Source organism: Nyctereutes procyonoides, unplaced genomic scaffold (assembly GCF_905146905.1).
Source record: "Nyctereutes procyonoides isolate TBG_1078 unplaced genomic scaffold, NYPRO_anot_genome, whole genome shotgun sequence".
Lineage (NCBI taxonomy): Eukaryota > Metazoa > Chordata > Mammalia > Carnivora > Canidae > Nyctereutes > Nyctereutes procyonoides.
In genome coordinates, this window is record NW_026575043.1 from 46395013 (window position 1) to 46417168 (window position 22156).

General features: G+C 41.4%; 1 protein-coding gene across 1 annotated transcript in view; it reads left to right on the forward strand.

The window, feature by feature from the left end:
• The first annotated feature begins 18448 nt into the window (after positions 1-18448).
• The window catches only part of MYO1H (myosin IH), a 42810-nt gene continuing 39102 nt past the window's right edge, over positions 18449-22156 (forward strand). The window contains exons 1-2 of the mRNA XM_055322733.1: positions 18449-18574; positions 20874-20989. Of these exons, the coding sequence (XP_055178708.1) occupies positions 18449-18574; positions 20874-20989 (242 nt within the window). The remainder of the gene's footprint in view (positions 18575-20873; positions 20990-22156) is intronic.

The following is a 22156-nucleotide window of genomic DNA, read 5'->3' on the forward strand; positions in this document are numbered from 1 at the left end:
GACAAGATAAAAGCAGAGCCTGTTGTTAATCCTGCCTCAGTGCATGCACACACACACAAATCCAAACTGAAGTGTACAGGATTCATTAATAATTGGGTTTTTTTTGTGTGTGTGTTTTTTTTGGTGGAGGGGAGTGGATTGCTTTCTGTTTGAATCTGGAAAGAGAAAGCAGACATCCAGTAGCATTTATTGCTCAGCTACTAAAGGCTTTGTAATTCTGTCTGCAAAATTGAGAGCTTTTACCCCTATACTACAAGTCACCAAATAGCCATTGCGCGATACCAGGGTAAGCCTCGGGTCCTTGGTTATTTCACTGAGGGCGGGCGGGGCTCCACTGACTGAGATTTACTGAACAGGCATATCCCTGTATTCAACGTTTAGATTTGCAGTCTGAGCTCCAGTCTGAGTCAAAACATCCTCTTTTTTTACTTCTGAATTTAAATGCTATTATTTAAAAAAACAAAAACAAAAAAACCCCAAAACCTCTATCTATTATGTTGTTTGGTTTCATTGGTTACAAGCAATAGAAACAACCCTCCTTTATTCTGAAAAGGAAATTTTTTCTTTTGACCTTAGATGTAGGCAGTGAAGATGGTATGTCCCCAGTTCACATCACACAGTCACTATGGTCTTTGTAAAGCCTCTCCACTGATTTGTTTTGCTTTATTCACCTCCCCATTTAGGGACTCCCCAGGTCCAGTGTATTTGGTATGCATCTTTAAAAGTGGCTCTATCCAGGGACACCTGGGTGGCTCAGTGGTTGTGCGTCCGCCTTCGGCCCAGGGCGTGATCCTGGAGCCCCACATCGGGCTCCCTGCATGGGGCCTGCTTCTCTCCCTGCCTCTCTCTCTCTGTTTCTCATGAATAAAGTCTTTTAAAAAATGGCTATATCAATGTGCAGCATACAGCTTTGTTGTTGCTGGTTTTTTTTTAAGGTTTATTTATTTACTAGAGAGACAATGTACCTACCAGGTGGAGGGAGGGGCAACGGGAGAGGGAGACTCCACAAGCAGACCTCTCGCTGAGCCTGGAGCCCGAATTGGGGCTCTATCCCAGGACCCTGAGTGAGATTATGACCCGAGCTGAAGCCTAGAGTGGTATTGTGTAGTATTTCCCTTGCCATTTTATGATAATAACATGGTGCTCTTGCAGTTTTCCTCTGTATATGAATTTAATTGCTACTGATGCTGAGGACCAAAAGGCAATCTTTGGCCAGCGTGCCAGGAACTGAAATGGCCAAAGCAATAATACAACTCAACACGGGGCAAGCTTCCTTATTCTAATTTTGTTGCAAAACTGAAAATATTTCTCAGGCAAATGATGGTATCCAGGCAAAACCAAGGTAGATCAGGCTTCTGTCTAGAAAAATGGCTCTGAGATGTTCTTCTGAGTGCTTTTCCTACCATCTCTTCCTTTCCTGGGGTGTCCAGAGCCTCCCTAGAGATGGTGAGCTTGGAGCTGGGTGCAGGGGGGTCCAGAGTCAAGCGGTTGTATGAATCCTGCCTCCCTTGCTTACCTCCTCTGGGTCTTCGATCACTTAATACAAGTTTTCCTTTTTTGTAAAACCGAGGTACTAGCACTCATCTCACAGGAGGGAGCTTTGTGAGGATTAAAGGAGATGAGACAATCAACATCATTGAGGCTATGTGCCCAGTGCCAACACGTGGGGAATATTTGTGGCCAATCAGCCATGATGGGAGGGCGATGAGCTGCTTCTGTGGGGCTCCCCATCACCCAGACGTGCCTTCCTAGAACTTGTCATGCTTCTTCTTTTCAATTTACTTCTTTTGCCAAAACGTTTTAAAACTGCCTCATCAGCCTTCTTTGTTTTTGTTTTTTTTTTTTGCCTTCTTTGTTTTTAAAAAGATTTTATTATTTATTCATAGAGAGATACAGAGAGAGAGAGACAGAGACATAGGCAGAGGGAGAAGCAGGCTCCCTGTGGGGAGCCTGATGCAGGACTTGAATCCAGAACCCCAGGATCACAACCTGAGCCAAAGGCAGGTGCTCAACCGTTGAGCCTGGTGCCCCTCATCAGCCCAATTAAGTGCTACAATTTAGCTCAAAGCTAAGGGTGGGTGGCTCAGTGGCTGAGCGTCTGCCTTTGCCTCAGGTTGTGATCTCTGGGTCCTGGTACTGAGTCCCCCCTGCCCCCCCGCACCCCCCCCTGCACTGGGCTCTCTGCAGGGAACCTGCTTTTCTCTCTCTGCCTCTCTCTGTGTGTCTCTCATGAATAAATATAAAGGAAGGATATGAGTGGGCAGGTGATAGAAATACAAAAGCCCAATAAACCTGCAAAAAAGATGCTCCCGCCTGCTTTCAATTCACAAAATACTCCCATCTCCAGCTATGTGGTGACAATGAAAAAGATCCAAAAAGAGACTTAGGGGGAAAACTGCATTTTCATACCCACTTTGTTGCAGGGGAAGTTGGAGTGATCTTTGATGCATGTTTGCTAAGTTGGCTCTCCAAATTGTCTTTCGATGCAGCAGTTCCTCCACTGTAAAGGCTCCCTATTGGTTTTCTTGCCAAAAAAATGCCAAGTTCCTACTGGCAGGATGCCCATTACAAATGGTCCGTGACACCAAAAACTAAAAATAACCTAATGTCCATCTGTAGGAATGTCAGCTTGTCAAGGACAAGGCTATTTTTCTGGCCTGTTCATTGATGCATCCCAAGTGAAGCATCTAGAACAGGACTTGACACATAAAAAAAAAAATTAGCTCCATAAATGTTGGTGGATAATTAAAGGTAGTAAACAATGAGTATGCAGTCACAAAAAAAAGAAAGAAAAGAAAGAAAGAAAGAAAGAAAGAAAGAAAGAAAGAAAGAAAGGTCATTTTTGCTAATATTAAAAGCTATCCAGAGGGGCACGTGGGTGGCTTAGTCAGTTAAGCATCTGCCTTTGGCTCCAGGGTCGTGGGATCAAGCCCTATGCCAGGCTCCCTGCTCAGCAGAAGCTTCTCCCTCTCCCTCTGTCTCTCACCTCCACTTGTGCGCTCTCTCTCCTCTCTCTCTCTCTCTCGATCTCTGAAATAAATAAATAAAATCTTAATAAATCTACATAGTTTTTTTAAAAGAAAAAAAGCAAGCAGCAGTATGCCATGTAGTACAAAGTTCTGTCTGTATAAATGGAAAACTGTCATAGATGTGTAAATGTAAACCTTTGGGAAGAGGAATTGAGGTTTAAAAAGATGAGAAAATCTTATTTATTTGGGGGAGACTGTTTGACATTTCAAAATTGAGTGACTCCTGATTTCTGCTCCTGCCATGATCTCAGGGTTGTGAGATTGAGCCCCACATCGGGCTCCACACTCAGTGGGGTATCTGCTCGAGATTCTCTCTCTCCCTCTCCCTCTGCTCCTCACCCCACTGGCACATGCTTGCTTGCTCTCTCAAATAAAAAGACATCTTTTTAAAAATTGTACAGACATAGTGATTTATGAAAGTTTCCCCCTCCTCCATGCTCATGCATGACATGTTGTAGGAAGTATGGCCAGATCTGACGGAACCAAGAAGTTATGAACAATTAGTATGTGTCCATCTCTAGGGCTGCCAGTGCATGTCTTTGCATCTGTGTGGGCCAGCACGGCCGGCATCTCTGTGTTCATAACCTTGTACTTTTTACACCTCCGTGATAAGAAGAATCTTAGATACCCCCGGCTGCATTCTGCTTCCTTATTTACGACTATTCCCCTTTTCCAGGGAAGAACCATGCCCTGGCCCATCTGTGACCAGTTCAACTCACCTCTTCAGCAGGAGTGGGAAGGGAGCAGATTCCTCTGGAGGAGTGTATGCAGGGAGGCAGTTCCTGTCAGCTGTACCATGCTGAGGTTCAGAGGGGGCGATGACATGGCCACAGTCACATAGCTACACAGCAGTGATCCAAAGCCTCAGTCCTTTCTGCATCCTGTCACTAAACTTCTGTTTCTACTTTCACCAAGGGAGGAAAATACCTTCTATGGGGTGAATGGTCATGGATATTGCATGAGATATTTATAAACAGTCTGTTACCATGCACTGTGCAAAGTATATGCTCAGTAAATAGCACTATTACCCTCATCAATATTCTGTTTTATTGGCAGGAGGAATACATTTGGGTTAAACCAATGTTGATTTTCTTTCCATAAACTGTGATATCTCCCAGACCAATGGCTTTAACCACAATGCCTCCTCTTTGATTTCTCTAGATTGTTTCCAATCTATATAAGGTACAGGATTGGCATAGAATTTTAATTCACTCGACTAATTTACTGGGTGCCTCTTATGTGGCAAGAATAGAACCAGTAGCTGGGGGATACAACAATGAATAAGATTTACTCTTGAGAGGCTTCTAGAAAGGGTCAGCCTAAGATTGAGAAATGATGGAATTACTAGCAAGTTGTATAAAGTCCTATAAAAATGTGGTACAAAGATCTTGAATATTAGAGACGTTTACTTATTTATAATTTTTGTTTTTGCTTTAAAGATTTTATTATATATTTATTCATGAGAGACACAGAAAGAAAGAGGCAGAGTCATAAGCAGAGGGAGAAGCAGGCTCCCTATGGGGAGCCTGATGCGGAACTTGATCCCAGGACCCCAGGATCACGACCTGAGCCAAAGACGGACACTCAAACACTGAGATACCCAGGTGCCCCTAATTTTTGTTTTTGAATGTATAATACAGATACAACATACAAAATTCAAAAGGCACAAACAAGTATACAAGGAGACTTAAGCCTCTGTCTCCAAAGGGAACCAGTGTTGCCAATCTCTTCTAGGGAGATGTCATGAATTTGTAAGCATATATATATGTGTGTGTATATATATATATAAGACATATATATATAAGATATATATAAGACATATACATGCATATATATATATATATATATATATATATATAAATTATAGCAATCCATTCAGGGGATTCATTACCTATGTACTATTCCATTATATTTTCTGTACCATAATTTAATTGTACCTTATTAATGGGTATTTAGATTTTTGTCTAATGAAAACGTTAGAGAGCCTATCTATAGGATAAATATCTAGAAATGAATTTACTGCCTCAATAGTTTTTAAATGTATTATCAAATTATACTTCATAGAGGCTCTGTAATATATAGACCATCTCATGTGTAATCAACGCCAGTACTTCTCTGCCATACTATCACCAAGAGTGTATTCTGAAGCCATGGCCTATTAGATTGCCAAAAACAAAAAATGATAGCTCAATGCACTTTAATAGCATTTTCCTTTGAAGTTAAATATTTTTTTCTTGTGTTTGAGAGACAAATCTTCATTTTCTTTGATGTCAATTGTTTATCCTTGGTCTATTTTTGGTGTGTATGTGTGTGTTTAGGAGATCTTGGACTTTTCTTATTGATTTATGGAGCTTTTTATCTTCATATATTAAGGAATCTAGTCACTTGTCTAGAATGTGAGCTGCAAACATTTTTTCCAAAATTCCTTTTGTTGTTTGACTATGCTTACAACATTTTTGCAAAAGTTTTTCTATGTAGTTGAACTGATAAATTTTTTTCTTTGTGCATGTGTCTTCCTTAATTTTTTTGTCATACTTAGGAGAATACTTCTATGGGGAGACTGAGACTAGGTGGCTCAGTTGGTTAAGCATCTGCCTTTAGCTCAGGTCATGATCCCAAGGTCCTGGGATTGAGCCCCGCATTGGGCTCCCTGCTCATCTTCTCACTCTCCTGCTGCTGCTCCTCCTGCTTGTGCTCTCTTTTTCTCTGTCAAATAAATAAAATCTTAAAAAAAAAAAAAAGGAAGAAGAAGAACATGTCTTACTTAAACTGAGTACCCTCAGAGTCACATGCTCTACTGACTGAGCCAGCCAGGCCACCCCCTTGGTAGTAATATAAGTGGGTTTTATTTATTTTATAGATGAACTTAGTGAAACTGGTATCTGTGTGATGTTGAATCTTCCTGTACAACATGGTGTGTTTCTCCTTTTGTAAATCTATTATAGTCCTCAAGAGGGTGTTAAAATTATTTTTATATAAACCTGACACATTTGTTGGTAAGATTATTTCTGTATTTCATCTCTCTTGTTCTTTGTCCATTACATCTACAAACTAATAATTATCTGGTTATGCTGAAACTATTTATTTCTGAGGATTAACTTTGTATTTGGCCTGAACTTATAAATCATGTATAATTTTTGGTTGATTTTCCTTGGATTTTCCATATAAGCACTCAGACAATCTGCAAATACTTTTATTTTTTTCCAATATTTCTATTTATTTCTTTCTGGCATGTAATTGCACTGACTAATACTTCCAGAACAATGTTAAATAGGATTATAAAGGATATCCATGTCTTGTTCCTTATTTTAATAGGTATGCTCCTGTGTTTACTACTAGGTATGCTTCTATATTTACTATCAAGTATGGTGTTAGTTTTTTAAAAAAAAACATTAAGTATCTATTGTTTTTGATAAACAGATTTCAAGAACAAAGGCTGAATTTTATCAAGTACCTTTTCTTTTTTTAAAGATTTAGTTTATTTATTCATGAGAGACACAGAGAGAGAGAGAGGCAGAGACACAGGCAGAGGGAAAAACAGGCTCCTTGCAGGGTGCTGGATGTGGGACTCAATCCAGGGTCTCCAGGGTCATGCCCTGGGCCGAAGGCAGGTGCTAAACTGCTGAGCCACCCAGAAATCCCCATCAAGTGCCTTTTCAAAGTCAATGGATAGGTATAATCTTTCACTCTTGATCTACTGATACAGTAAATCTATTATGTGTCTATTTTAATCTAATTTATCTATAATTATTTATTAATCTATTGCTTATTTTTATTTTTTTTTATTTTTTTAAATTTTTTTTATTTATTTATGATAGTCACAGAGAGAAAGAGAGAGAGAGAGAGAGAGAGAGAGAGGCAGAGACACAGGCAGAGGGAGAAGCAGGCTCCATGCACTGGGAGCCCGACGTGGGATTCCATCCCGGGTCTCCAGGATCGCGCTCTGGGCCAAAGGCAGGCGCAAAACCGCTGCGCCACCCAGGGATCCCCTATTGCTTATTTTTAAATAGATTTTCCAATATTGAATTCTTAAGGTAATTGATTTTATTAACACTGAATTTTATTAACATTGAAATAAATCCAACTTGGGCATGTTTGACTATTCTTTTATTGTTATTTTTTTTTAAATGTCATTCTTTTTTCTTTTTAAATTTTTTCCAAAAGATTTTATTCAGGGCAGCCTGGGGGGCTCAGCGGTTTAACGCCGCCTTCAGCCTAGGGGGTGATCCTGGAGACCTGGGATCGAGTCCGGAGTTGGGCTCCCTGCATGGAGCCTGCTTCTCCCTCTGCCTGTGTCTCTGCCTCTCTCTCTCTCTCTCTCTCGAATAAATGAATAAAATCTGAGACACACACACACAGAGAGAGAGACAGAGAGAGGGGCGGGGGCAGAGACATAGAGGGAGAAATAGGCTCCTTGTGGGGAGCCTGATAGGGGACTTGATCCCAGGACCCCGGGATCATGACCTGAGCCAAAGGTAGTTGCTTAACCACTGAGCCACCCAGGTGCCCAAATTTTTTTTTAAAAAATATTCTATTTTCACAAGCAAGAGGAGAGGCAGAGGGGTAGGGGCAGAGCGTGGAGCTCTGAGAGCAGAGCACCACTCCAGGGATTGATCTCATGACCCTGAAATTATGACTAGCCAAAACCAAGAGTCAGATGATTAACCAACTGAGCCAACCAGTCACCCCTATTTCTTGATTATTTTACTATATTTGGTTTGCTAATCATTTATCGAGGAATTTAGTATTGATATACCTAAGTGAAGTTGGTCTAATTTCTTTTATATTTTCATTAGAAAATATTCACGGTGAAGAGTATATATATGTATAACTTAAAGAATACTAAACACCTGTATGCTTCCACCCAGTGTAAGATATGAAACACAATCCTTGGTTTTCCTGGTAGTTTTATCACCTGGCCTGTATCCTCAAGCAATACATTGTTTGATTTTGCTTATTTGGGACATTTGTTAAAATAGAATCAAACCATGTAAATGTTCTTATATGACTTCCTTTCTTTGAACAGACTTGTTTTGAGATTAAACCATGCTGATGAGCATAATGGTGATTCATTCACTTTCACAACTGTGCACAGCATAATGGTTGAATTAAACATCTTTGTTGACTCTTACTACCCAGGATTTGGCATGTATTTCTGTTTCTTAAAGTCTTCTTTAAAAAAAAAAAAGTCTTCTTTTGTGTCCTTCTGGAGTGTGTTAAAAACAGCATGGATTCTGGAGTCTGGCTGTTTAGGTTTGAATCTCGGTTGACATATACTAGCTATGTGGCGAGTTATTTGATCTCCCTGTGCCTCAGTTTCCCCACCTATAAAATGAGAGCTAAAGTACCTATTACCTCCTAAGTTTGTTGGAAAGTTTAAAATGAATTCATTTATGAAAAGCACTTGAGACAGTGCCTGGTGCATTGTAACTTGGTATAACTGTCAGTGGTCCGATGCCACCACTAGACAATAGTAATGTATTCTGTTAAATTGGGGATGTTACAAATTGGGGATGCTGTGCAGGACTCTTGGGTAGCTCATCCGTTAAGCGTCTGCTTTTGGCTCAGATCATGATCCTGGAGTCCCAGGATTGAGCGTGCATCATCTTGGGCTCCCTGCTCAGTGGAGAGTCTGTTCTCCCTCTGCCCCTCTGCCTGGTTGTGCTCTCTCTCTTTCTATCTCCTTCTCAAATAAATAAATAAAATCTTTATAAAAAATAAACCAACAAATGCTGCCGTGCCCTTCTTGTGCTTATCCCCCATAACATATACACACAAGGAATGAAGTTGCTTGGTCACGGGAGATACATCTTCAGCCTTACCTGGTTATGCTAAATTGTTTTTCCAAAGTAGTTGTGCCAATTTACAGTCCTGTCCACAGAGTGTGGGAGTTGCTCTTGCTCCATGTCCTTTTGAGGAACTGTCAGACTGTTTTGCAAAGTAGCTGTGCCAGTTTACATCCCTGTCAACAGCAGATGAGGGTTCTAATTTTCCCATTTCCTCACCAATGCTCATTTTTATCTGACATTTTGATTGTAGCCGTGTGGGTGGGCTTGAAGTGGTATCTCATTGTGGTTTTGATTTTCCTCATTCACCTCTTCTATTTAATTTTTTAATTGACATATAGTTGATACATAGTGTTATACTACTTCCAGATGTACAACATGGTGATTCAACAACTCTACATTGCACTCTGCTCAAGTGTAGCTATCACCATACATTGCTATTGCAATGCCATTTTCTATATTCCCTGTGCTGTACCTTTCATCCCCATAACTGTACTTCCCACTCCTCTTCCCCCATTTTGCCCATCCCCTCATCTCCTCTCTTTCATCTCTCTTAATACCCAGGTTTCTTTGTGCTTTTCTTGAGAAAATGGTGAAACTGGATCGCTTGTTCTGTAGAATTTTCCAGTCTGGATTTAGGTGATTGTTCACTTGTAACATTGCCTAAAGTGTTTCTCATTCTTTGTTATCCTTCCAATGGGAAGTTAGGTCTTGACCTGTGCTATTTAACTTAATTGAAATTAAATTTCAATTCCTCGTCTCACTCATCATATTTCTTTTTTAAAAAAAAGATTTATTTATTTGAGAGAGATAGAGCATGAATAGGGGAAGGAGCAGAGGGAGAGGGAGAAGCAGACTCCCCGCTGAGCAGGGAGCCCAATGACACCAGGCTGGATCCCAGGATCAGATTGTGACCTGAGCCAAAAGCAGACACTTAACTGCCTAAGCCACCCAGGCCATGTGTGGGTAGTGGCTGCTATATTAGACAGTGAAGCTATAGAACATTCCTATCATGTCAGAGCATTATATTGGGAGTGTTGACCTAGATCCTTGATCAGACTCTGCTTTGTATGACATGAATCTTTTGATGTTTGCCTTATGGCCCAGGCTGTGGTCAACTTTGGTTAGTACTCTATGTGCTTTTCAAATGGACTACTGGGTATTTACCTCAAAGACACTGATGTAGTGAAACATCGGGACACCTGCATCCCAATGTTCATAGCAGCAATGTCCACAATAGTCAAACTGTGGAAGGAGCTACGATGTCCTTCAACAGATGAATGGATAAAGAAGATGTGGCCTATATATATATATAATGGAATATTACTCAGCCATCAGAAAAGACGAATACCCACCATTTGCTTTGATGTGGATGGAACTGGAGGGTATTATGCTGAGTGAAGTAAGTCAATCGGAGAAGGACAATCATCATATGGTTACATGGAATATAAGAAATAGTTAAAGGGATTATAAGGGAAAGAAGGGGAACTGAGTGTGAAAAATTAGAGAGGGAGACAAATCATGAGAGACTCCTAACTCTTGGAAACAAAGGGTTGTGGAAGGGGAGGTGGGTGGGTGGATGGGGTAAGTGGGTGACGGGTACTGAGGAGTGCACTTGATGGGATGAACACTGGGTGTTATATATTGGCAAATTGAATTTAAATAAAAATTAAGTAAAAAAATTAAATATATTCTATGTGCTTTTGAAACAAATATATTCTCTGCAATGGTCAGGTGCAGTGTTATACTTGTAATACTTAATTCGGTTGTTCAGATTTTCTGTGTCCTACTGATTTTTTTTGCCATTGTTTCCTGTCAGTTTCTGAGAAAAGTTATTTAAGATCTTCCTCTGTGTGACTATTTGAATAAACTACAGTACAGTGCATATATGCCTTGGAGTACTTTGCAACTCTACAAAGGAAGGAGGAATGTCATTACTAACAACTTTGAAGTGATCACCAGGAGGTTTTCCAGTGAAAGACAAATTGGAAAAATAGAATGTAGAATTTGCAAATATATGCCTAAGAAAGGAGGGAAACAAATCTACATGTGCTTGCTAATATTTAAGAAAAATTTTAGCATTTTAACAATTTTTAAATGGTTACTTACAGAAGATGGAAGGGAAAAGTGCTGAAGGGACAGTGATAGGAGTTAGTCCTTTGAATATGCCTTATTTTGTTTAAATGAACTCAGAAGAATTCAATCAACAAAATCCAGAGTGTGGACAAATTGTCCAATTTCTTCAAGTTGTAAGAAAATAAAGAGGGGGGAACCCTGTAGAATAAGAAAGTTGGGAGATATATCAACTAAAGACAATATGTGGACCTTGTTTGGATACTGATTTGAACAAGCCAACAGTAAAAAAAAAAATAGAGAAACTTGAGCATTGGGTATGATAACATTAAGAAATTATTGCAACACCTGGGTGCCTCAGTCATTTGAGTGTCCCACTCTTGATTTTGGCTTAGGTCATGATCTCAGGGTCATGGGATCAAGCCCTGCATCAGGCTCCACGCTCAGTGGGAAGTCTGCTGGATATTTTCTCTCTCCCTTTCCTGCCACATGCTTGCTTGCTCTCTAAACTAAATAAATCTTTAAAAAAAAATAAAGAAAAAAAAAGTAATTCGAAGTCCTTTATGTATGGCAGTGGTGTTGGTATATATATTTTGAAAGAATTCTTATCTTTTAGAGATACCTAGTGAAATATTTATAAAGTGATGTGAGGTTTGTGACTTTCTTTGAACGGATCTGTTGTTGGGAAGAGAGATGGGGCATAGCTGAAATAACAAAGGCCATAGGTTGGTATTTACTGAAGCTGAGTAATGGGTACATTGGGTTTGTTGTGCTTTTGAGACTTTACTTCTGTGTGTGAACATTTTTCTTTTTTTTTAAGATTTTATTTATTTGTGTTTATTCATGAGAGACACACAGAGACGAGAGAGAGAGAGAGAGAGAGAGAGAGGCAGAGACACAGGCAGAGGGGGAAGCAGGCTCCCCAGAGGGAGCCTGATGCAGGACTCAAACCCGGGTCTCCAGGATCACGCCCTGGGTCAATGTCAGGTGCTAAACCGCTGAGCTACCTGGGGATCCCATGAACATTTTTCATAATAAAAGCTATGACTGTATATATTTACAGGAAAAAAAAACAAAGAAATTATGAGGTAAAAGAATAATACTGGTGGTGCACACGTATGCCTATAAATGTGAAGGAAGTACTCTGCGAAGCCAGGGTACCTGATTCAGGAGCTGTGGAGAGGTTTGCCAAGTCTCTTCTGCCCTGGGGGTTCCCAGGCTCCCTCCCACACATCTGTGAGTAACCCAATGAGACTTTCCCCTTTAACCAAAAAGGCTTTGCTTTCCTTAATTTTACATATTGAGATTTCTTATGACTTCACTTGAAAAAAAGGTCCTGATGCATAAAATTTCAAAAGCTACAACTCTAGGGCTTATCTTCTCCCCTTAAGAAAATGTCTCTTTCTTATATTCCTGACTTTAGAGTAGTAGCCAGAACAGTTGGTAGAGTTGAATGTGCAAGAGCTGTGACTCCCAGTCAAAGGGCTGTTGTCCCAATGGAAAAACCCTTTTCTGCATATATGTGAGTCAGGATAAGCAGCCATCAAATGCAATAACAAACAGCCCCTAATTCTCAGAAGTTTGCCATAACAGGAGTTTATTTCTTGCTTACACAAAGCCTACTGTGGGTCTTGATGATTTTTTTTTTGAGAGAGAAAGAGAGTAAATGAGCAAGCATTGGGGGTAGCACAGGGAGAGAGGCAGAAAGACAATCCCAACCAGGATCCACACTAAGCACAGAACCCACCACAGGGCTCGACCTCAACACCCTGAGATCATGACCTGAACTGAAATCAAGAGTAGAGCACTTAGCCAGCTGAGCCACCCAAGTGCCCCTGGGTCTTGAACCTTTAGAAGATCTCTCTTCCATGTGATGACTCCAGGATCTAAGCTATATTGATTTTGTGGTTTGTCCATTCAACAAGAGAAATTCTTTTTTTTTAAAAAGATTTTATTTATTTATTCATGAGAGACACAGAGAGAGGCAGAGATATAGGTAGAGGGAGGAGCAGGCTCCCTATGGGGAGCCTGATATGGGGCCCCCAATCCCAGGACCCCAGAATCATGCCCTGAGCTAAAGGCAGATGCTCAACCACTGAGCCACCCAGATATTCCAAGAGTAATTCTAAGTCACTGTAGCCTTGAAGGAGTCCAGATAACCCAACAAAGGAGCTAGCACAAATGTCACTTCTATTCACTACCTGTTGGCCAAAAATGGTACCTAACTGCAGGAGGAAATAGGGAAATGCACGGAATATATGGCAGGCATTTTGGTCTCTGTCATAGCATTCAGCCATCTTGACACACACTGCACCCCCTCTCACCCACCCACACACACACTGAGTCAAGTGCTAGATCATGTAGAAGGTGATACAGTCAGGTCACCATTGAGTATATAATGGTTCCAAAGTAATGGTCCTGATGGAAGGATCTATTCGAATCTCCCACCTACAGATAAGTGAATTATCTAAACCATCCAGGACAAAGGGTGGCTAGCTTGCTTTTGACCAGTCTCCCACTGTGCTAAATATATACAACAGGATTTCACATAAAATTCTAAATGTCTGACTGTTCCTGAATAATTGGAAGGCCTGGCAACACAGGCCATACATTCGCACCTGGTGTCACCTAGTGGAGCCAAGCAGTGGCTACACGGCCTAGATGCCTATTCATTTCCTAGTCTAAGTGAATCCCCACCACCAGCAGTTTAATTCAATCCTAGAACTCGCCCAGGACCCTGTAGGCAGCAGAGTCTGTGAGCTCTGATCTGTGAGTTTGCACAACAGCATCCTCTACAAAGTTTCATCACCCCAAAGGCGTTCATTCTTAGATGTCATAAAAATATCGCTCTTGAATTTCTTCTCTCTTATTTGGTCATTTCTGAATTTAATGTTCTCTTCATGATAAAAATCTTTTAGTCATCTTCTTTTTGGTCAAAGCTGAACCACTCAAATTTCTTTATTACCCTATCCCTTCTGTCCCAATATTCATTCCTTTGTCCGTGTCTTACTAGGGCACTCTAGTTTCCTCATGCCCTTTCAATGAACTAGATAAAAAGAACCCAGATAGGAATTGAAATGTTGCAGCAAACAAAAGTCCAGTCTGAAGTGGATAGAGTATGCTTTGGCCCTTGCAAGTTCAAATCACTGTCCCATTCCTTAATCTTTGAGGTTTTGTCCAATCTTTTTGGTCTGCAAGTCACATAAAGCCCTAGGTACTGATTGCAGGGCCCACTCTGGTAAGCACACACCTATCTCTAGGACCAGAATAAGAAAGCATTTTAATTTCCGCACCCACCACCTGCAGAGATCAGACTGCAGAGATATTTGTGGGCACAGCTCCAGACATGATTTCAGACTCCAGCCCACTCCCAATTGAATAGGGGCTCACCAACTACTAGCCAGCCCATTTTTCGCTTTATTTTCTTGTTTCTAATAATCGTATTAGCAATACTAATGAGGATAGAAGCAAGTGCTCACAGAGCTGACATTGTGTCTGGCCCTGTTCCAAGTGCTTTCCATGGTCTGTTCAAACCAACAACCCTGTGAAGTAGGTACAATTATGTTTCCATTTTACAGACATGAAACAGACAGGGCCTTGGAGAGAGAGACTTTCCCAAGGTTGTACCACCAGGAAGCCATAGAGGCAGGATTTAAATGGAGGCAGGCTCATGTTCCAGAGTCCTTGTGTCTAATCGTGATGCTATACTGCCTCTATTATACACACATAAACACTTTAAGATGGGGATATTATCACTAAGATATTCTTTGATCGAAATGCATGGTTTTCGTCCTTAGAGAGCAGTTCCAGCTCCATTTGACTAGAGTAGAGAGACACCTGGTGGCCATTCTGGTTTTTTAGATTTTTTTTATTATGCAAAATTTCAAATACATGCAAAGTAAACAGAATAGTATAATAAATCCCCCTCATGCCCATCACCTCGCTTCAACAGTTATTATCATTTTTCCATTCTGTTTCCATTTTTCCATCCCCTCCCCACTTATTTTTTGTGGTTCTTTTTCAAATAAAATTTACAGATGTGAAAATACACAAAATCTTAATAATGTATGTTGACAGAGAGACACACCCGTGTAACTCACAGCACTATCAAGACAAAGAATGTTTCCATCACTCCAAAACTGTCCTTTGTCAGACAATCCTGCTAACCAGGCAACAACTGTTCACTGCAGATTAGTTTTGCTTCTAGAATTTCATATAAATGGAATCATAGGGCATGCACTCTTTTGTGTCTGAGTTCTTTCACTCCGCATGTCTGCGAGAGTCATCCGTGTCGTGCGTACCAGTCATTTCTCTTTTAGCGCTGTGCCCATTCTATTGTATAGATTCCACATCCATTCTCCAGTTGATGGAAATTTGGATTGTTTCCAGTTTGGGGCCATTATGAATCAAGTGGCTGTAAACCTTTATGTTCAAGTCTTTTTGTGACTATATGTTTACATTTCCCTTATGTAAATATTTAGGAGGGGAACTGCTGGATCAAAGGACGGAGGCACAGTTAACTTTATTAGAAACTGCCAGACCTTTTCCCAAAGTGATTCTATCATTTTGCCTTCCTACTAGCAATGTAGGAGCATTCCATCTGTTCCACGTCCTCACTCATGGTTGATGTCAGTCTTTTCCATCTGAACTATTCTAGGGCTATATTACTGTGGTTCTAACTCATATTTGCCTGATGACTAATGATGTTGAGCATTTTCCTATGTGCTTATTAACTATTTATCTATCTTCCATTGTGAAGTGGCCATTCAAGTCTTCTGCCCAATTTTTACTGGGTTTGACTTTGTATTAAGACATAGGAGTCTTTTATTCTGGATACAAATCCTTTGCAGGTTTATATTTTGTGACCACTTTCTGTCAGTCCGTGTTTGCCTATTTGTTTTCTTAATGGTGTCTTCTGGGAGAAGTTTCATATTTGATAAAGTCAGATTTCTTATTTTTTTCTTTTATAGTTATTTCTTCCTACGTCATAAGAAAACTTTACCTTCCTCTGGTTGCAGAGGTATTCCCCTGTTTTCTCCCTGGAGCTTTACAGATTATGCATTTACATTTAGGTCTAAGAGTCATCTCAAGTTTTTATATATCCAAATAAAATGTTATAATATGTGTAACATATGCATGTTTTTATAAATTTATATCTTCATATATTATGAAATAGTTGTTTATATATAAAGTTTATACACAATAATGGTTTTCTCTAGTTTCATATATCAGTTTATACAGTATATAGATATATAAAAATCCTATATGTAGTTTTACATATAGAAGTTTATATAATATATACATTTATTAAGTAATGAACATATATTTTCTAAGGTATGTTATTAAAATGCATTATTTTATAACATATTTTATAATAAAAATATATTATGAAGTTTTATAATAAGATATATTTATGAGGTTGAAATGAAATTTATTTCATTATGATATCTAGTTATTCCTGCACTATTAAAAAGATTTTCCTTTGCTGCACTGAATTGTTTTGGTATCCTTGTTAAAGATTTTATTTGTTTATTCATGAGAGACACAGAAAGGCAGAGACATAGGCAGAGGGAGAAGGAGGCCTCCTGCAGGGACCCCAATGCAGAACTCGATCCCAAGACCCCGGATCATGACCTGAGCCCAAGGCCAATCCTCAACCACTGAGCCACCTAGGTGTCCCACATCCACTGTTTTTTTTTTTCTTTTTCTTAAGATTTTATTTATTTATTAGAGACAGAGAGAGAGAGAGAGAGAGAGAGGCAGAGACACAGGCTCCATGCAGGGAGCCCGACGTGGGACTTGATCCCTGGCCTCCAGGATCACGCCCTAGGCCAAAGACGATGCTAAATCGCTGAGCCACCTGGGCTGCACCCAACATCCACTAAATCTTAACAACACTTTGGGATCTAGGGATTTGTTTTCCTTTTTCAAGGCTGCTTCAGCTATTCTAGAGCCTCTGCGTATCCAAAGACAGCAGGTGTCAATTGCCTGTCTCTCACATCCAGATTTATCCTTCAGTCCTTGCTCTGTGATAACAAACTGACCTCCTTAAGCATTTCTCCTTGAAGGGAGCGTATTAATTTTGTCACTAGAGAGCGCTAGAGGGACAGCCAGAGGTTTGGCTCCCTTTGCTGTTTTGCTTGTTCTTCTTGGCTGCACAGCCACCAGTGTGGTGGTACATGGGTGGGGGACATGCAAAGACTGTGTGTGCCCAGAGCACAGTCCCTCAGTGCCCTTGAAGCCTGGGCCAGGTGAGCACCTTGCGCAACACAGACCTCACACTCCCAGGCCACCTCCTGCAGACGTGCCCCCACTCTCTGCACACCCTCCAGCCCCAGCTTGCCAGAGACCTGAGGAGCTGTTTCCCACAGTCCTCCTGACAGCAGTGTAGCATCTGGTCTCCTGCCCAGTGCTGATCTGACTCCCTTTGCTCAGCTATGCCTGGGAGGGTCGTTCAGCTGCCTGGTGACAGTGGACCAGCTCGGCCCCCTAGTAACACAGATTCTCCACCATCCTGTGGGCCTGCAACCTCTCCTTTTCCAGGAAGGTCTGAAGCCCAGTCTTGGGGAGAGGACCTTCCAGGTTTGTCCTTCACTGAGTGTTCCTCTGTAACAAGGAATTCCCATCCCAACCAAACTCCTCATCACTCATGTCGGAATTACACACCAAATTTGGGCAACAAACATCTAGTTGAATAAGTGATGGTCAGGAAGGTAGGCTCTGGGGCCGGGCTGTCTAGATTCCTATCCTGGGGGCAGCTCTGGTGGCTCAGCGGTTTGGCGTCCCCTTCGGTCCTTGGTCCATGGCGTGATCCCGGAGACCGGGGATGGGGAGGGAGTCCCACGTCGGACTCCCTGCAGGGAGCCTGCTTCTCCCTCTACCTGTGTCTCTGCCTCTCTCTCTTTCACTTTCTCATAAATAAATAAATAAAATCTTAAAAAAAAAAGATTTGTATCCTGGCTCTCCCTTTTGGCAGGGTGTATATATGTTTTGTAGTGGCTCTGTCCTCAGTTTCTGCCTCTGTTAAATGAGCACGGTGATAGCACTTACTTTGTAGGGTCAGAACGAGGGTTAAAGAAGATAATCCAAGTCAAGTATTTAGTGTACCGCCTAACACGGTAACTGCTCAGTGCCTGTCAGCTGCTACTATTACCACTAATGCTTTAAAAAAAAGATTTTATTTATTTCACGAGAGACACACAGAGAGAAGCAGAAACATAGGCAGGGGGAGAAGCAGGCTCCTCCCAGGGAGCCTGATGTGGGTGGACTCCATCTCAGATCCTGGGATCAGGCCTTGAGCCAAAGGCAGATGCTCAACCACTGAGCCACCCAGGCGTCCCACTATTAATGCTTTTATTGCCATCCCCTTGTAGCCCTAACCAGCCCATGAATTCTTAGCAGAGAGCATAACCTAATGTCAGGGCTATACTGCCCCCAGGGTTGGGTATCCCGCTATTTCCATATTAGATGAGCAGTAGGAACTACAGAATAAGGGAGCTGATGAGAAATGTTCTGTTGCTGCAGAAAGAAGAAGTGAGGAGGAAGCACATTCGCCTGCACATGGAAAGCGCGCTGACCGCCAGGGACAGGGTCGGGGTGCAGGATTTTGTGCTGTTGGACGCCTACACCAGCGAATCTGCTTTTCTGGACAATCTTCGCAAGCGTTTCAGCGAAAACCTCATCTATGTAACGTAACCCGTTTCTCAACTGTTTTCCTAGACTGGAGGTACCCCCACCCAACCCTGCCTGTTTTCACAGCCTTGATGATAGCAAATACTACCCCCTAGAGGTTAGCCCTTAAAGGGAGATGTGAAGGGACCACTGCCAGATGTGCCCTGATCCTTGTGTTGAGGCCTTTATGGCTGCCAGTGACAGAGACCCAGTTTAAACAGGCCTAACCCCCAAGACGCAATCTATTGACCTATGTCACTTTAGGGATCAGAAATAGATTTAGGGTCTAGGGTGATGAGTCTTGAAGCCTTGAGGATTCTTCTCCATCTGGAGGACCCTTTCCCACTTCTCTGCTCTCTTTGCAATGGTCGTTTTCTAGGGCAGACTCTCTACAAGTTGGCGCCAGCAGGACAAAACTGATGTCAAGATAGACTATTGCAAGTCCTCCCGGACACACACACACACACACACACACACACACACACACACACACCACACTGGTTGGCTCTGATTGGCCCATCTTGGGTCATGTGCCTACCTCTGAACCAATCCCCATAGCTAGAATGAGGACTATTCTAACTCGTCAGGCTATTTACCTAGGCCAAGCCCTGCAGGTGAGGGGTGAGGCCAGTGTGTGCCTTACCTTTAGGATAAGCCTGGAGAAGGTACCTCAAAGGAATCTGCTGGAAGAAAGAGGTCTAGATATCAGAGAGGCAAACATAAGAGTTGTCCACTGCATCCCATGAGTCTTCAAGGGTCAAGGCTGCAGCACTTTACCAGAGCTGTTCTTAGCTTGACCTGGTTGCTTCTAGCGGTGGTCAGTCCCCACCTTGATCTGATTGGTCAGTTTCCAGGTAAATTTCTTTAGGGTAAACTGCACAGTGTCTCAGTGTGTGTGGTGGGGTTTTATTACATTTGATTAACTTTACTGAGATCTTATTAGCTTTTGTTAAGAGTAAATTTAGACAAAAGGAATCTAAAAATATTTGTCTTGCAGCTATATTGTGTTTAATGGTGACTATGAGTTGGTCTGCATGTTGGGACCAAGGTTACTAGGAAAAAGAAGCAAAGGGCTTCTCATGGTATATATTTTTAGTTGTGGAAAGGGATGTTATGCGTAAGCAAAGGAGAAAGAACATGGTTTGGAGAAGTATAAGTGGGATGATAAGATCATCATAATAAATCATTTCCAGTTTGAACAGATAGACTTCAGAAACTATATTCTATTCTGGAAGATTTCTACTGATTGAAGGACTGCAGAATTTTAGTCAAAATAGAATGCTCTTATCTGTTCTAGTTCTCTGCGTGACTTTGTCCTGGAGATTCGAAACATTCATGAGAATGATTTTAGGCGTAATTTAGCATACCCTTGGGAACCTCAATCGAGATGCTGAAATGAAAACCAATTACAAACAGAATCTGAAACCTCCAGATGTATTTTTAAAGGAGCCCAAATATTTATTTTTTTATTTAAGAGGTTAGAGCTTTGTTTATTCATAACTGTATTCCAAGGAGCTTTTACATTAGTGGTTCTACTTCAACCAGAAGCACTTGGAAAACTTGACTCATCATAGAATCCAACATTGAAATCCAGGAAAATAGATACCAACAGTGGGAATGCTTGCCCAGCTGGAGACAGCTGGGATGCATACCCCTTTCACCCAGTGGCCAGAGAGACCTCTGTGAAACATAAATATAAATCAGATTGTAGTGCTCCCTTCTTAAAGCTATCCATTTGACATAACAATTTAAGCCAAGTATTTCATATCAGCAGGGAAAGTGTCTCCACTATGCATTGCAGTTGGAATACATCCCCCATTCTTCATGCCCTGTGTGATCTGAACTTGCTCCATCTCGGACATCGTTTCTTACTATTTCTGTTCTCCCCTCCCCCACTGCCCTCCAGGGCAGTCAGCTTGCCACATTCGTCCCTTCAGCCCTCCCGAGGGCAGTTGGCCCTCTTCTGCTTCCTTTTTTCATGACTGGCTCATCCTCAGTCTCAGCTCAGTCATCTCCTTAAAGAAGATTTCCCCAAGCCCAACAGCTAAGGTGGACTTCCTTGGTCGTTCCCTCTCCCAATGCCCTAGGTACACCTTTCTTACCATTCTAATGGAAGCTGTCTTGATCCCTTGGTCAGTGGTCCCCTGTCCCATGCACCCACATGGAAACTCCATGACAGAAGAGACACCGCTTTATTTATTGTTTTATATCTTGAGCATGGAACGAACACCTGGGGATCATATCATATGATGGTCTTTTGCTGTAGCCATTTGTACCCCAGGGTTCCTCACTGGTGTTTGGTCTGTTCCCCTAGACCTATATTGGGACCCTCCTTGTGTCTGTGAATCCATACCAGGAGCTTGGAATCTACACTGTGAGCCAGATGGAACTTTATCAAGGGGTCAATTTCTTTGAACTGCCACCACATGTGTAAGTAGCATGTATGGAGTTCATCCATACTATTTTCCTATCTCTTTCCTTCTTCTTTATCTATTTTCTCTCCTTCCTTCCTATTCACCTATCCATCCATCCACCTATTCACCCACCCATCTACCCATCCATCTAAATCTTTGATGCATGCTCATTGGATTCAGGACGTCATTAAGCAGCTGTCTTCTTGTGAAACGTCTTTCAGTGCAAAAGAAAACATCAGATCATTGTTGAGTCTCAGCTTAAATATCATGAGAGGTGGAATCTTTTGTAACTGCTGAGAGATCCAAGAGTGTGACACCTGTCTCGGTGTCTTTTCTGTAAAGAGGTTTGCTGTAGTGCCATCTACTGGTGTCTGAGTATCATGGCGGCTAAGGAGCATCCCTGTTGGTAGCAGGACTTCAGATCCTTAGGACAAGCAATTTCGTGTCTGATCTATATGTGATTCAGGCTTTGCTGAATTTCTCAGTTCTCCCTGGTTGACTTCTGGACTAATATTTAGGGCTCTTCCTCCATTTGTCTTGGTGACTCATCTATTTACCTCCTAAGGCATTTATAAACCTTTCTGCACCACTATCACCAACAATTTTCAAAATAGCCAGCTTTCAAACTCAGCCATATGGGAAGATTAGTGTCCTGAGAGATTTTTATGCTTTGGTTTCTGATCTTGAAGATTAAAGCCTTTATAATAGTTTTATCTCTTGTCCTATAGATATCACAGAGCTTTTAAGAAATTTTCGGTTTTCTGTCTCTGTACTCTTAATACACTAGGTTTTGAGGAAACATGAGATCTTGGCGTATCTACTGAGTGTTTAAAATATTTAGACGAGATGTTATTTCCACCTACAGTTAATAGAACATCTCCTGGGGATATAATTTAGTATCTGGCCTATTCTAAGAAATGTTAGATTTTTCAAAATAAATTCGTTACATCAAAAATGTCCATTATTGCTCAAGTTCTCTATTTTAACTCAATCGTTGGAGTTTTGATTTCCGGAACACTTTGTATGTGATCAGTCAATGGATTGCGGTGGGAGTTTGATATCTGAGCTCAGTTTTCTTGTACCACTTGTCTGGATGTGGCTTCCTGGAGACAGGGTACTTTGTCCTTCCACTCTGGTGGTGTCACAGCTGAGGGAAGTAGCATTATAGCCACTTCCCACCCCT